This window comes from Crinia signifera, chromosome 8 (genome assembly GCF_055691185.1).
Source record: "Crinia signifera chromosome 8, ASM5569118v1, whole genome shotgun sequence".
NCBI classification, from domain to species: Eukaryota; Metazoa; Chordata; class Amphibia; order Anura; family Myobatrachidae; genus Crinia; species Crinia signifera.
In genome coordinates, this window is record NC_139224.1 from 181,348,260 (window position 1) to 181,361,447 (window position 13,188).

At 48.9% G+C, this 13,188-nt stretch overlaps 1 protein-coding gene across 3 annotated transcripts in view; it reads left to right on the forward strand.

Moving 5' to 3' along the window:
- The window catches only part of TUT4 (terminal uridylyl transferase 4), a 252,242-nt gene that overhangs the window by 88,291 nt on the left and 150,763 nt on the right, over window positions 1–13,188 (forward strand). For all 3 annotated transcript variants that reach the window (XR_014454570.1, XM_083157930.1, XM_083157931.1), the window contains exons 8-10: window positions 8,805–8,874; window positions 11,427–11,553; window positions 11,661–11,777. Coding sequence is in view for 2 of the 3 variants with exons in the window: in XM_083157930.1 (XP_083014056.1) it covers window positions 8,805–8,874; window positions 11,427–11,553; window positions 11,661–11,777 (314 nt within the window). In the remaining variant the exon portion in view is untranslated. The remainder of the gene's footprint in view (window positions 1–8,804; window positions 8,875–11,426; window positions 11,554–11,660; window positions 11,778–13,188) is intronic.

The following is a 13,188-nucleotide window of genomic DNA, read 5'->3' on the forward strand; positions in this document are numbered from 1 at the left end:
GTTCCCTTATATATCATCACGTTCCCTTATATATCATCACGTTCCCTTATATATCATCACGTTCCCTTATATATCATCACGTTCCCTTATATATCATCACGTTCCCTTCTATATCATCACGTTCCCTTATATATCATCACGTTCCCTTCTATATCATCACGTTCCCTTCTATATCATCACGTTCCCTTATATTTCATCACGTTCCCTTATATATCATCACGTTCCCTTATATATCATCACGTTCCCTTATATATCATCACGTTCCCTTATATATCATCACGTTCCCTTATATATCATCACGTTCCCTTCTATATCATCACGTTCCCTTCTATATCATCACGTTCCCTTATATATCATCACGTGCCCTTATATATCATCACGTTCCCTTATATATCATCACGTTCCCTTATATATCATCACGTTCCCTTCTATATCATCACGTTCCCTTATATATCATCACGTTCCCTTATATATCATCACGTTCCCTTCTATATCATCACGTTCCCTTCTATATCATCACGTTCCCTTCTATATCATCACGTTCCCTTCTATATCATCACGTTCCCTTCTATATCATCACGTTCCCTTCTATATCATCACGTTCCCTTCTATATCATCACGTTCCCTTATATATCATCACGTTCCCTTATATATCATCACGTTCCCTTATATATCATCACGTTCCCTTATATATCATCACGTTCCCTTATATATCATCACGTTCCCTTCTATATCATCACGTTCCCTTCTATATCATCACGTTCCCTTATATATCATCACGTTCCCTTATATATCATCACGTTCCCTTATATATCTTCACGTTCCCTTATATATCATCACGTTCCCTTCTATATCATCACGTTCCCTTCTATATCATCACGTTCCCTTCTATATCATCACGTTCCCTTATATATCATCACGTTCCCTTCTATATCATCACGTTACCTTATATATCATCACGTTCCCTTCTATATCATCACGTTCCCTTATATATCATCACGTTCCCTTCTATATCATCACGTTCCCTTCTATATCATCACGTTCCCTTCTATATCATCACGTTCCCTTCTATATCATCACGTTCCCTTATATATCATCACGTTCCCTTATATATCATCACGTTCCCTTATATATCATCACGTTCCCTTATATATCATCACGTTCCCTTATATATCATCACGTTCCCTTATATATCATCACGTTCCCTTATATATCATCACGTTCCCTTATATATCATCACGTTCCCTTCTATATCATCACGTTCCCTTATATATCATCACGTTCCCTTCTATATCATCACGTTCCCTTATATTTCATCACGTTCCCTTATATATCATCACGTTCCCTTATATATCATCACGTTCCCTTCTATATCATCACGTTCCCTTCTATATCATCACGTTCCCTTCTATATCATCACGTTCCCTTCTATATCATCACGTTCCCTTCTATATCATCACGTTCCCTTCTATATCATCACGTTCCCTTCTATATCATCACGTTCCCTTCTATATCATCACGTTCCCTTATATATCATCACGTTCCCTTATATATCATCACGTTCCCTTCTATATCATCACGTTCCCTTATATATCATCACGTTCCCTTATATATCATCACGTTCCCTTCTATATCATCACGTTCCCTTCTATATCATCACGTTCCCTTATATATCATCACGTTCCCTTCTATATCATCACGTTCCCTTCTATATCATCACGTTCCCTTGTATATCATCACGTTCCCTTGTATATCATCACGTTCCCTTCTATATCATCACGTTCCCTTCTATATCATCACGTTCCCTTGTATATCATCACGTTCCCTTCTATATCATCACGTTCCCTTCTATATCATCACGTTCCCTTCTATATCATCACGTTCCCTTCTATATCATCACGTTCCCTTCTATATCATCACGTTCCCTTCTATATCATCACGTTCCCTTCTATATCATCACGTTCCCTTCTATATCATCACGTTCCCTTCTATATCATCACGTTCCCTTCTATATCATCACGTTCCCTTCTATATCATCACGTTCCCTTCTATATCATCACGTTCCCTTCTATATCATCACGTTCCCTTCTATATCATCACGTTCCCTTCTATATCATCACGTTCCCTTATATATCATCACGTTCCCTTATATATCATCACGTTCCCTTATATATCATCACGTTCCCTTATATATCATCACGTTCCCTTATATTTCATCACGTTCCCTTATATTTCATCACGTTCCCTTCTATATCATCACGTTCCCTTATATTTCATCACGTTCCCTTATATTTCATCACGTTCCCTTATATATCATCACGTTCCCTTATATATCATCACGTTCCCTTATATTTCATCACGTTCCCTTATATTTTTTTCCACTGCGCAGAGGACAGGCAGATAGTGATACACTATCTGCCTGCTAGGTGGGAGCCTGCCGGAGGGAGCCGGCCGCTTCCATGGTAACGCGCCCGTCTCCATGGCTGCTGAGACCACCATCTCGGGAGGCAACGGGCGCTGCCCACCAAAGCACGCCACGGTCCTCCCCCAGCCTCACCGCCGACGGCAGGCGAGTTTGTAATATTCCCTGTCACCGCTGCTGGCGGCGGTGGTCAGGGTTTATTAGGAAAATGGCAGCAGCAGAGGGTTTTCAGACCTGGCGCCGGAGAAGCGAGAGCTGCCGGGCGGGGGGCGGAGCTACCGCGTGGTACTCCCAGCAGCCCCGGCTATCCCCAGCGCTCTCTGAGACACGCGCGGCGGCCATCTTTTTTACACTGGCGCCGCTGCGATAAGACTGTGGGAAGCTCCTGTACCGCTTCAGCCCCACCAAAGGCTTCAAGTACATCGCTGTTCCTGGTGACCATCCTGCTATATGCTCTCCCGGTATTGTGTGTTACAGTGGGGGGTTGAGAGCTTAAAGAGAGATAGTTGGGCTGTGTTAAAAACTAGGGCTATAGCGCTCCCTGGTTACAGACCATAGCGCTGTTCAAACCCTGTGGCAGCTCTTTTCCTTCACTATCTCTCCTATCCAGTCCTTCTACCTGCACTAATCTATACCTACTCTCCCTTGGGTGTGTGGTAGTGTGTGGATTTTCTGTGACATATATATACAATGGCAGGGGGAAGCTCCAAGAGAATTGCCTGTAAGACTTGCAATGCTAAGTTTACCCCTTCAGCCCCTGGGGATATTAACTGTGAAAAATGCACTGTTAATCCCTCTGTGTCACAAACCCCAGTGGACCCACCTTTCTGGGCCTCACAACTAACTGAGGTTATGTCCTGTTTATCCTCTGAGTTAACACAGTCTCAGAGAGATAGAGACCTCTAGGAACCAGCAGAGTGACTTAGCCTCTGCAGTTCAGAGCCGCACTAGAGCCCTAGCTCCAGGGCAGGCTGAGCCTTGCCCTTCCTCCTCAAGGCAGCCCCCACCTTAGCAGAGGAGAAGGGCTTCTCCATTACTCCATATGCCAGACCTAGAGGAGGGAGAATTTGCGCCCCCTGGGGACGACATGCAGGATGCACAGGATGTGTTAGCATATGACACACAAGACCCTGCTCAACCCTCTCAGGGTATTGAGGACCTAATTCAAATGGTCAAAGTGGCCTGTAATGTGACAGAGGGAGTTGACACCTTCCCGTCCTTCCCTTTTTGGGAAAAAGCAAAAAATGTCCTGTAATTTCCCAGTAGCTGAGGAATTGGATGCGCACCGAGGCCTGGAAAAACCCAGACAAACGGTTTCAAGCCGATAAAAGGTTCTTTCAGAACTAACCACTGCTGCCGGAAGGCCGTAAGAAAGTGGAAATTCCACCGGGAGTGGATTCATCTGTTTCCCGACTGTCCAAAAAGACTGTCTTTCCAGTCCCTGGGGCTACCACCCTCAATGACGTCTCTGACCGTAGGTTGGAGATGACCTTGAAAAGCATCTTTTCAGCTGCTGGCGTGTTACAGCATCCGGCGCAGATTGGTTGTTGGGTGAACAAAGCAATAGGCGTATGGGCGTCACAAATCTCGGCTGAGGTGAGTGACGGATCAGACCCAGCTACTATTATGCAGTTGTCTGAACAAATCCAGGATGCTTCGGCTTTCCTAATCGAGGCATCCTCAGATATATATGTAGTGGCGTCTAGAATTTCTTCCTTATCCATTTCAGCCCGCAGAGGCCTCTGGCTGCGACAGTGGCAGGCTGATGCGGAATCAAAAAGGGCGGTGGAATCCATGGCCTTTAACGGCGAGCTCCTCTTCGGTCCAGAACTGGACAGATGGATATCCCAGGCCACAGGCCGGAAGTCACACTTCCTTCCGTCGGCAGCTCCACCCCCGTCTCGCAGAACCGCCCACATGCCTTCCTTTCGTCCCTCCAGTAGGTTCAGAGTTAGATCCAAGGGAGGTGCCTCTTCACAGAGAGGAACCAGAGGTCGTGGAAGAGGCGCTTCCACTACCGTTCTGGACCCCAAAGCCACCAAGCCTACGGCATGACGGTCCACCGTCCCACTTGGGGGATCCCAGGGTGGGAGCTTGTTTACGGAACTTCGGCTCCGTGTGGCTCCAGTCCTGTCAGGACGCTTGGGTAAGAGAGCTTGTGACCCTAGGTTACAAGATTCGCTTCACCAGGTCTCCCCCAGACAGGTTTTTCAAGACCGGTCTTCCTCTTCCTCCAGAGAAAGGACAACAGCTTTTGGCCGCCGTCGCCAAGCTGCAGGACATGGGAGTAGTGGTTCCGGTCCCCGCGGAGCAGCGTACCCGGGGCTACTACTCCAGCCTGTTCCTCGTACCAAAGCCGGATGGCTCGGTACGCCCCATTCTCAACCTGAAGGATCTGAACCCGTACTTGCATGTGGCCAGATTCAAGATGGAGTCCCTACAGTCCATGATCCAGGGTTTGGAAGAAGGAGAGTTCTTGGTATCCATAGATATCAAGGACGCCTACCTGCACATTCCCATTTGGGCCCCGCACCAAGCATATCTGTGGTTCGCGGTGCAGGAGCGGCATTGGCAGTTTCAGGCCCTTCCGTTCGGCCTCTTGTCCGCACCTATGGTTTTCACCAAGGTGATGGCGGTCATGATGGAGGTTCTCCGCATGCAGGGGGTTACTATCATCCCCTATTTGGACGACCTTCTGCTGAAGAGTCATTCACGGGACACCCTGCTGGAGCACATTCTTCTCACACAGAAGATCCTCACATCACACGGGTGGATCCACAACTTCGCCAAGTCGCAGCTTCACCCCACTCAGGGTCTCTTGTTTCTAGGGATGATCCTGGACACCAGTTAGATGCTGGTGTTCCTACCAGCGGACAAGATTCAGTCCATACAGGCCTTGGTCAGACTTGTCCTACGCCAGAGACAGGTGTCTGTGCACCTGTGCACCAGACTGCTGGGGAGGATGGTATCCACCTTCGGGGCGATACAATACGCCCGGTTTCATTCTCGCCCCTTCCAGCTGTTGCTCCTCCATCAATGGTTGGGCTCTCACCTGCATCTGCAGCAGAGGGTGACCCTGTCCCCACGGGCTCGTCTGTCCCTGCTCTGATGGCTGAACACCGCCAACCTACAACAGGGAAGGAGGTTTGCGATTTGGGATTGGATCCTAATCACCACGGATGCCAGCCTCCGAGGTTGGGGTGCGGTCACCCTGGACCGTCAGTATCAGGGGTTGTGGACACAACAGGAGAGTCTGCTTTCCATCAACGTTCTGGAGCTACGAGCTGTCTATTATGCTCTTCTCCAGGGCAAAGCCGTTCGTGTCCAGTCCGACAACTCCACGACGGTTGCGTACATCAACAAGCAGGGAGGCGCCCGCAGTTGCGCAGCCATGAAGGAGATCAGCAGGATCCTGGTTTGGGCGCAGGCCCATGCCCTGGCCCTGTCGGCCGTGTTCATCCCCGGAGTGGAGAACTGGGAGGCCGACTTTCTCAGTCGGCGGGACGTACATCAAGGAGAGTGGTGCTTTCACCCTCAAGTCTTTCAGAAGCTGATACATAGCTGGGGCTGTCCCCAAGTGGACCTGATGGCATCCCGCCACAACTTCCAGCTTCCCCGGTTCTTCGCAAGAACACAAGATCCTCAAGCAGAAGGGGTCGACGCGCTGGTGGCTCCTTGGCCCTTCCAGTATGTGTACCTCTTTCCACCATTCCCATTGATACCCCGGGTACTTCAACGGATCCGGAGAGAGGGGGTCATGGCTCTGTTGGTGACACCAGACTGGCCTCGTCGGTCTTGGTACACCAGTCTGACAGCTCTGCTGATAGATGAGCCGTGGCCCCTGCCTCTTCAAGACAACCTTCTCAGCCAGGGACCCTTCATCTACCCAGATTTAGGTCGTCTTCATTTGACGGCGTGGCTGCTGAGAGGTCCATCCTGAGGAGGGCCGGTATACCTCGTGCGGTTATACCCACCATGCTTCGTGCCAGGAAAGAGGTCACCTCAGCGCACTACCACAGGATATAGCATTCTTATGTGGCTTGGTGCGAGAGGCGTGGTGTTTCCACTCCTCCTTTTTCTGCAGGAAGGTTTGTCTGCAGGGCTGAGGCTGAATACCTTGAAGGTTCAGGTCTCAGCTCTCAGCTCTCTCCATCTTTTTTCAGAAGAAGTTGGCTTTTCTTCCAGAGGTGCAAACCTTTTTTCAGGGGGTGCTTCGTTTGCAGCCACCCATTCGTCCTCCAACGGCTCCCTGAGACCTGGACTTGGTGCTGGAGTACCTTCAGTCCTCGGTTTTTGAGCCCTTGGAGGAGGTGGACCTTCGCTACCTCACGTGGAAGGTTGTACTTTTGCTGGCTGTGGCATCTGCCAGACGTGTATTGGAACTGGGGGCTCTTTCTTGTCGCTCCCCATTTCTTCAATTTCATTCTGACAGAGCGGAGCTCCGTACTAGCCTGGCCTTCCTTCCAAAGGTGGTATCGGCCTTTCATTTGAACCAGCCCATTGTGGTTCCTACCTTCCCAGAGGACTCACCGGAGGCGAGATCCTTGGATGTGGTTAGGGCTCTAAGGATTTATGTAGCCCGCACAGCCTCTATCAGGAAGTCTGATTCGCTGTTTGTGACCTACGACCCTGTGCGTCGTGGATGGCCAGCCTCAAAACAGACGCTGTCCAGGTGGATTCGGTTGACCATACGTCAGGCATATGTCACCTCTTCACAGACTCCTCCTGTTTGCATTACAACGCATTCAACCAGGTCAGTGGGGTCCTCTTGGGCGGCTGCCCGAGGGGTTTCTCTACAGCAGCTTTGCCGAGCGGCTACCTGGTCTGGCTGCAGAACCTTTGTTAGGTTCTACAGGTTTGATACCTTTGCGGCTCCTGCTTCAGTGTTTGGCCGCAAGGTTTTAAGGGGTTCTCAGCGTTCACCCACCCGGGATTGAGGGCTCTGGGACGTCCCCAGTGTAACTCCAGTGACACCTAGTGGATGAAGGAGAAAGAGGGATTTTGTACTTACCGTAAATCCTTTTCTCAGAGTCCACAGGTGTCACTGGACGCCCACCACAGCGCTGTTCTCCTTTAAGTTGCCTTTTGCTTATATCCTACAAGGACCATTACCTTGGAGTTTCCCTGCTAGGGTTACGTTGGTTATGTTAGTATGTTACATTGTCTGTTGACTATGTATGTTTGAATTTTCAGTGTTTTCTCACTGTCTTTCTTCTTTACTTCTTGTATTGAATGATTGTATGTGGTATTAACCTCCTCTTCGGAAGTGTGTTTTATCTTTCTGCTCCCTTCCGGGCACAACCTTTATGACTGACCTGGAGGGGAAGTAGAAGGGGAGGAGTTAGCCACTCTAATCTTTTATTTAAAGTGCCCATGCTCCCTGTGGTCGCCTTCTATTCCCCAGTGTAACTCCAGTGACACCTGTGGACTCGGAGAAAAGGATTTACGGTAAGTACAAAATCCCTCTTTTGCAAAAATGGTTGGATACTGTTATAGCTAATATTAATGTTAACATCTATCCTGATCAGAGCAAGGGCTCATCTGAGGAGCACATTAAGTATGCTTATTGGCACCTTGTTATCCTATTTCAGCCCAGGCCAATATTCGTGATATTGGAATACCAGCCGTTTCGTGACTTACGAATACCTGCTTCGGCCACATTTTAACTTGTACATCCCAGAGGTTTCTCTCACAGTATATCTATGAGTGATAACCGCTTAAACCGAATGGTACGTTACCCACCTACATATTATATTTCTACACTTGGGTGAATCAGACCACCGGTCCCAAAGGTTCTGTTCTCATTCTCTCTTCAAATCCCATCCCTTTCTCCTTTTGGTATGTTCCTTCCTCCCGTCCTATGCTGTATCATTGGATATTAAAACATTAGCCATTTACAGCATTGTTTCACCATTATAGATCTCGGTGTATTACCCCTGAAGAAGTCCCCAAGGGACGAAACGCGTAGGGTTTCTCAGACCAATATACATCTATGGTCAAATCAGGAATCAATACACCTGTGTGAAAATACTTACCGGAAAATTTCTGTATTTTATATAAAAAAATGTATTGTTTGAAATAAACACATTCTATTTTTAAGAGAAGTCTGTTGTTGGTGAAACACATTTAAGCGCACCTCTACGTTTTGTTCACAATAGTTCTAGATTTAAAGGTGCACATACACTTCCTAAACCAATCAGCATTTATGTCCAGACACCCTGAGCCATGTTCCTCTCACAGGCAATGGATGTGGCGCTATGGCCAGTCCCCGGGTTTGGTAATGGGGGTTCCCAGCTTAAGGCACTGCCGCATAACTGCTACTTGTGTGTGGGAGGCTGGTGTACAACATTATCACATCTATTGTGTTCCTTGTGCCCTGCAGTGATGTATGTAGACGTTGAGTCTGATTTCCACGCAAAGGTTCCTGTTGTGTTTTGCAAAGACAAGAAAAGGTGCGTTCCCGTCAGTGAGCTCGTACGTGTATGCTGTATTACCCCGGCCATTACACAGTATTACCCCAATGATTCCTGCCGGTATGCTGTATTACCCCGGCCATTACACAGTATTACCCCAATGATTCCTGCCGGTATGCTGTATTACCCCGGCCATTACACAGTATTACCTCAATGATTCCTGCCGGTATGCTGTATTACCCCGGCCATTACACAGTATTACCCCAACCATTCCTGCCAGTACGCTGTATTACCCCAACCATTCCTGCCGGTATGCGGTAATACCCCGGCCATTATGCAGTATTACCCCAACCATTCCTGCCGGTATGCTGTATTATCCTGCCAGTACGCTGTATTACCCCTACCATTCCTGCCGGTATGCTGTATTACCCCGGCCATTACACAGTATTACCCCAACCATTCCTGCCGGTATGCTGTATTACTCCGGCCATTACACAGTATTACCCCAACCATTCCTGCCGGTATGCTGTATTACTCCGGCCATTACACAGTATTACCCCAACCATTCCTGCCGGTATGCTGTATTACCCCGGCCTTTACACAGTATTACCTCAATGATTCCTGCCGGTATGCTGTATTACCCCGGCCATTACGCAGTATTACCCCAACCATTCCTGCCAGTACGCTGTATTACCCCAACCATTCCTGCCGGTATGCGGTAATACCCCGGCCATTATGCAGTATTACCCCAACCATTCCTGCCGGTATGCTGTATTACCCTGCCAGTACCCTGTATTACCCCTACCATTCCTGCCGGTATGCTGTATTACCCCGGCCATTACACAGTATTACCCCAACCATTCCTGCCGGTATGCTGTATTACCCCGGCCATTACACAGTATTACCCCAACCATTCCTGCCGGTATGCTGTATTACCCGTGCCATTCCTGCCGGTATGCTGTATTACCCCAACCATTCCTGCCGGTATGCTGTATTACCCCGGCCATTACGCAGTATTACCCTGGCCATTACGCATTATTACCCCAACCATTCCTGCCAGTATGCTATTACCCTGCCAGTATGCTGTATTACCCCGACCATTCCTGTCGGTATGCTGTATTACCCCCGACCATTCCTGCCAGTATGCTGTATTACCCCGGCCATTCCTGCCGGTATGCTGTATTACCCCGACCATTCCTGCCGGTATGCTGTATTACCCCGGCCATTACGCAGTATTACCCCAACTATTCCTGCCAGTATGCTGTATTACCCCGACCATTCCTGCCAGTATGCTGTATTACCCTGCCAGTATGCTGTATTACCCCGGCCATTCCTGCCAGTATGCTGTATTACCCCGGCCATTCCTTCCGGTACGCTGTATTACCCCGACCATTCCTGCCGGTATGCTGTATTACCCCGGCCATTCCTGCCAGTAGCCTGTATTACCCCGGCCATTCCTACCAGTATGCTGTATTACCCCTGCCATTCCTGCCAGTACGCTGTATTACCCCAGCCATTCCTGCCAGTATGCTGTATTACCCCGGCCATTCCTGCCAGTATGCTGTATTACCCCGGCCATTCCAGCCAGTATGCTGTATTACCCCAGCCATTCCTGCCAGTATGCTGTATTACCCCTGCCATTCCTGCTGGTATGCTGTATTACCCCGGCCATTACGCAGTATTACTCCAACCATTCCTGCTAGTATGCAGTATTACCCCGACCATTCCTGCTAGTAGGCTGTATTACCCCGGCCATTACGCAGTATTACCCCAACCATTCCTGCCGGTATGCTGTATTACCCTGCCAGTATGCTGTATTACCCCAACCATTCCTGCCGGTATGCTGTATTACCCCTGCCATTCCTGCCGGTATGCTGTATTACCCCTGCCATTCCTGCCGGTATGCTGTATTACCCCTGCCATTCCTGCCGGTATGCTGTATTACCCCTGCCATTCCTGCCGGTATGCTGTATTACCCCTGCCATTCCTGCCGGTATGCTGTATTACCCCTGCCATTCCTGCCGGTATGCTGTATTAGCCCTGCCAGTACGCTGTATTACCCCGACCATTCCTGCCAGTACGCTGTATTACCCCGGCCATTCCTGCCAGTACGCTGTATTACCCCGACCATTCCTGCCAGTACGCTGTATTACCCCGGCCATTCCTGCCAGTATGCTGTATTACTTTGGCCATTCCTGCCAGTATGCTGTATTACCCCGGCCATTCCTGCCAGTATGCTGTATTACCCCGGCCATTCCTGCCAGTACGCTGTATTACCCCTGCCATTCCTACCAGTATGCTGTATTACCCCTGCCATTCCTGCCAGTATGCTGTATTACCCCGGCCATTCCTGCCAGTATGCTGTATTACCCCGGCCATTCCTGCCGGTATGCTGTATTACCCCGGCCATTCCTGCCAGTATGCTGTATTACCCCGGCCATTCCTGCTAGTATGCTGTATTACCCTGATCTTGTATTTCTATATGGATAGCTGTAAATATGATACCCAGGATGTAATTATTTAGTGCCCATCCCCGCCGTGGCACGGTCTGTATGGTGCATGTAACCTTTCTGACTTTGGTGATTTTCCAGTGGAATAACGTGCAAAGTGAGTGCCGGCAATGACACAGCGTGCCTTACCACCCAGTTACTTGCAGCAGTCGGCAGGCTGGAGCCTGCTCTTATACCCTTGGTGTTGGCGTTCCGCTATTGGGCCAGGGTGAGTACTGCCTGTCATGGACTCAATGCTGTTCCAGGTTTGCTGGGTATGAGCTAGAGATGGGCTTATTCTGGTGTAATGTCATTGCTTTGCTTTTTCTTTTCCAGCTATGTCACATAGACTGCCAGGCAGAAGGCGGAATCCCATCCTACTCCTTTGCCTTGATGGTGGTATTCTTTCTGCAGAAAAGACAGCCACCGATCCTTCCAGCATATATGCCCTGGGTAAGTGCCCTGGGTAAGTCCCTCTTTACACAGCCAGAAGACGTCTAGTGAGATGGGAATTATCACACACACACACACACCAATGTGTCCTTCGCACTGTGCAGGAGGGGAAGGGGCTGTTATTGAGAATTAGGCTCAGCTATAATAGGCCTAGAGAGATGGCAACTATCACACACCAATGTGTTGTATTCCTTTTGAACCTTGATGTTCCTACTCCTGCTGTTCCTGCAATAGGGCTGGTAGGAGTGTTGCTGGATTGAGGGATCTCTTAATGTTGACATTGGTTGCACTGAGGAGGGACACTGCAGAATTTCTGTTACAGGCACTTGGATAGTAAGTTCATGGTATGTTACCATTGAGTACTGCTGTTGCTGCAACTGCTTTGATGTATGTAGGTGCTCCTTAAATAATTTTGTCAAGCTTGCTTGAATATAGGTCAGCGGCCTTTGATTTGTACCATAGAGTTGAGTTAGCACTCCCAATGCATGTCCTTGTTCTCACGACAGTAGAGGGTAAAAGTCTTTATATAAGAGCAGCTGAGGAGGCTATGGCTGTCTTTAGTTGCTGCACAACCTGAGCAATATCCTCCTGTGATGGATGTTGGATACCAGTCTTTGTGCAGTCATAGACAGCCTGCATATAAATGGAGGCAAGGGGTATCCAGTCTCTGCATTAATCAACAAGACCCAAAAAATGAGCAGTCTTTGGTAGTTTGGCTTGTCCTGTCTTCGGTGAGGAGTCTTGTGCCCTTGGAGATGCATTGCCCAACGAAGATGACTTTCTGGTTGCATAATTGAAGCTTTGCATTCTCTTTCAACCTATCCTGGTGACACAGCTCAACCTTGGGATGTAGGAGGGGTTTGAAGGAGCTAGGCACCTATGCTAAAGCTTTGAAGGGGCAAGCTCCTCCCTTCTGCATCCCAGGATTCCTCAGTTTCGTTTAGGTGCCCACAGGAGTGGGTGCTATGCTGAAGGGCTGCTGAAAAGCAGCCAGAAGAAAGTTAGCTATGGTGTTTTTATTTTATTAATTTTACACTTAGTTAGGGCAGGCACAGTGGAGGATTCTATAAGAATCCTCACACTAACAGCACAGCAGGAGCTGACAGAAGTGTGTCCTGTCAGCGTCCTGTGTACAGAGAGACGCTGTCTGATCTCTCTGTACAGCGCTTGCAGCTTCACTCTGGTGGAAGCTTCCTGAGCTCTGGGGGACTCCGGGTCCGGCTCCCCACAGGGGGGATCGTAGGTGGGCCGCCACTTTCAATGAGCTTACAGGCTGGACTATATAACAGCCTGTTACAGAAGCCAAAGATATGGGCAATCCCAAGTGATCCACATCTGAGGGGGAGGCACATGGGAAGGGAGAAAGCACATGTCAGGAGCGGCTCACAAGGGGTGGATGGCCAGAAGCCAC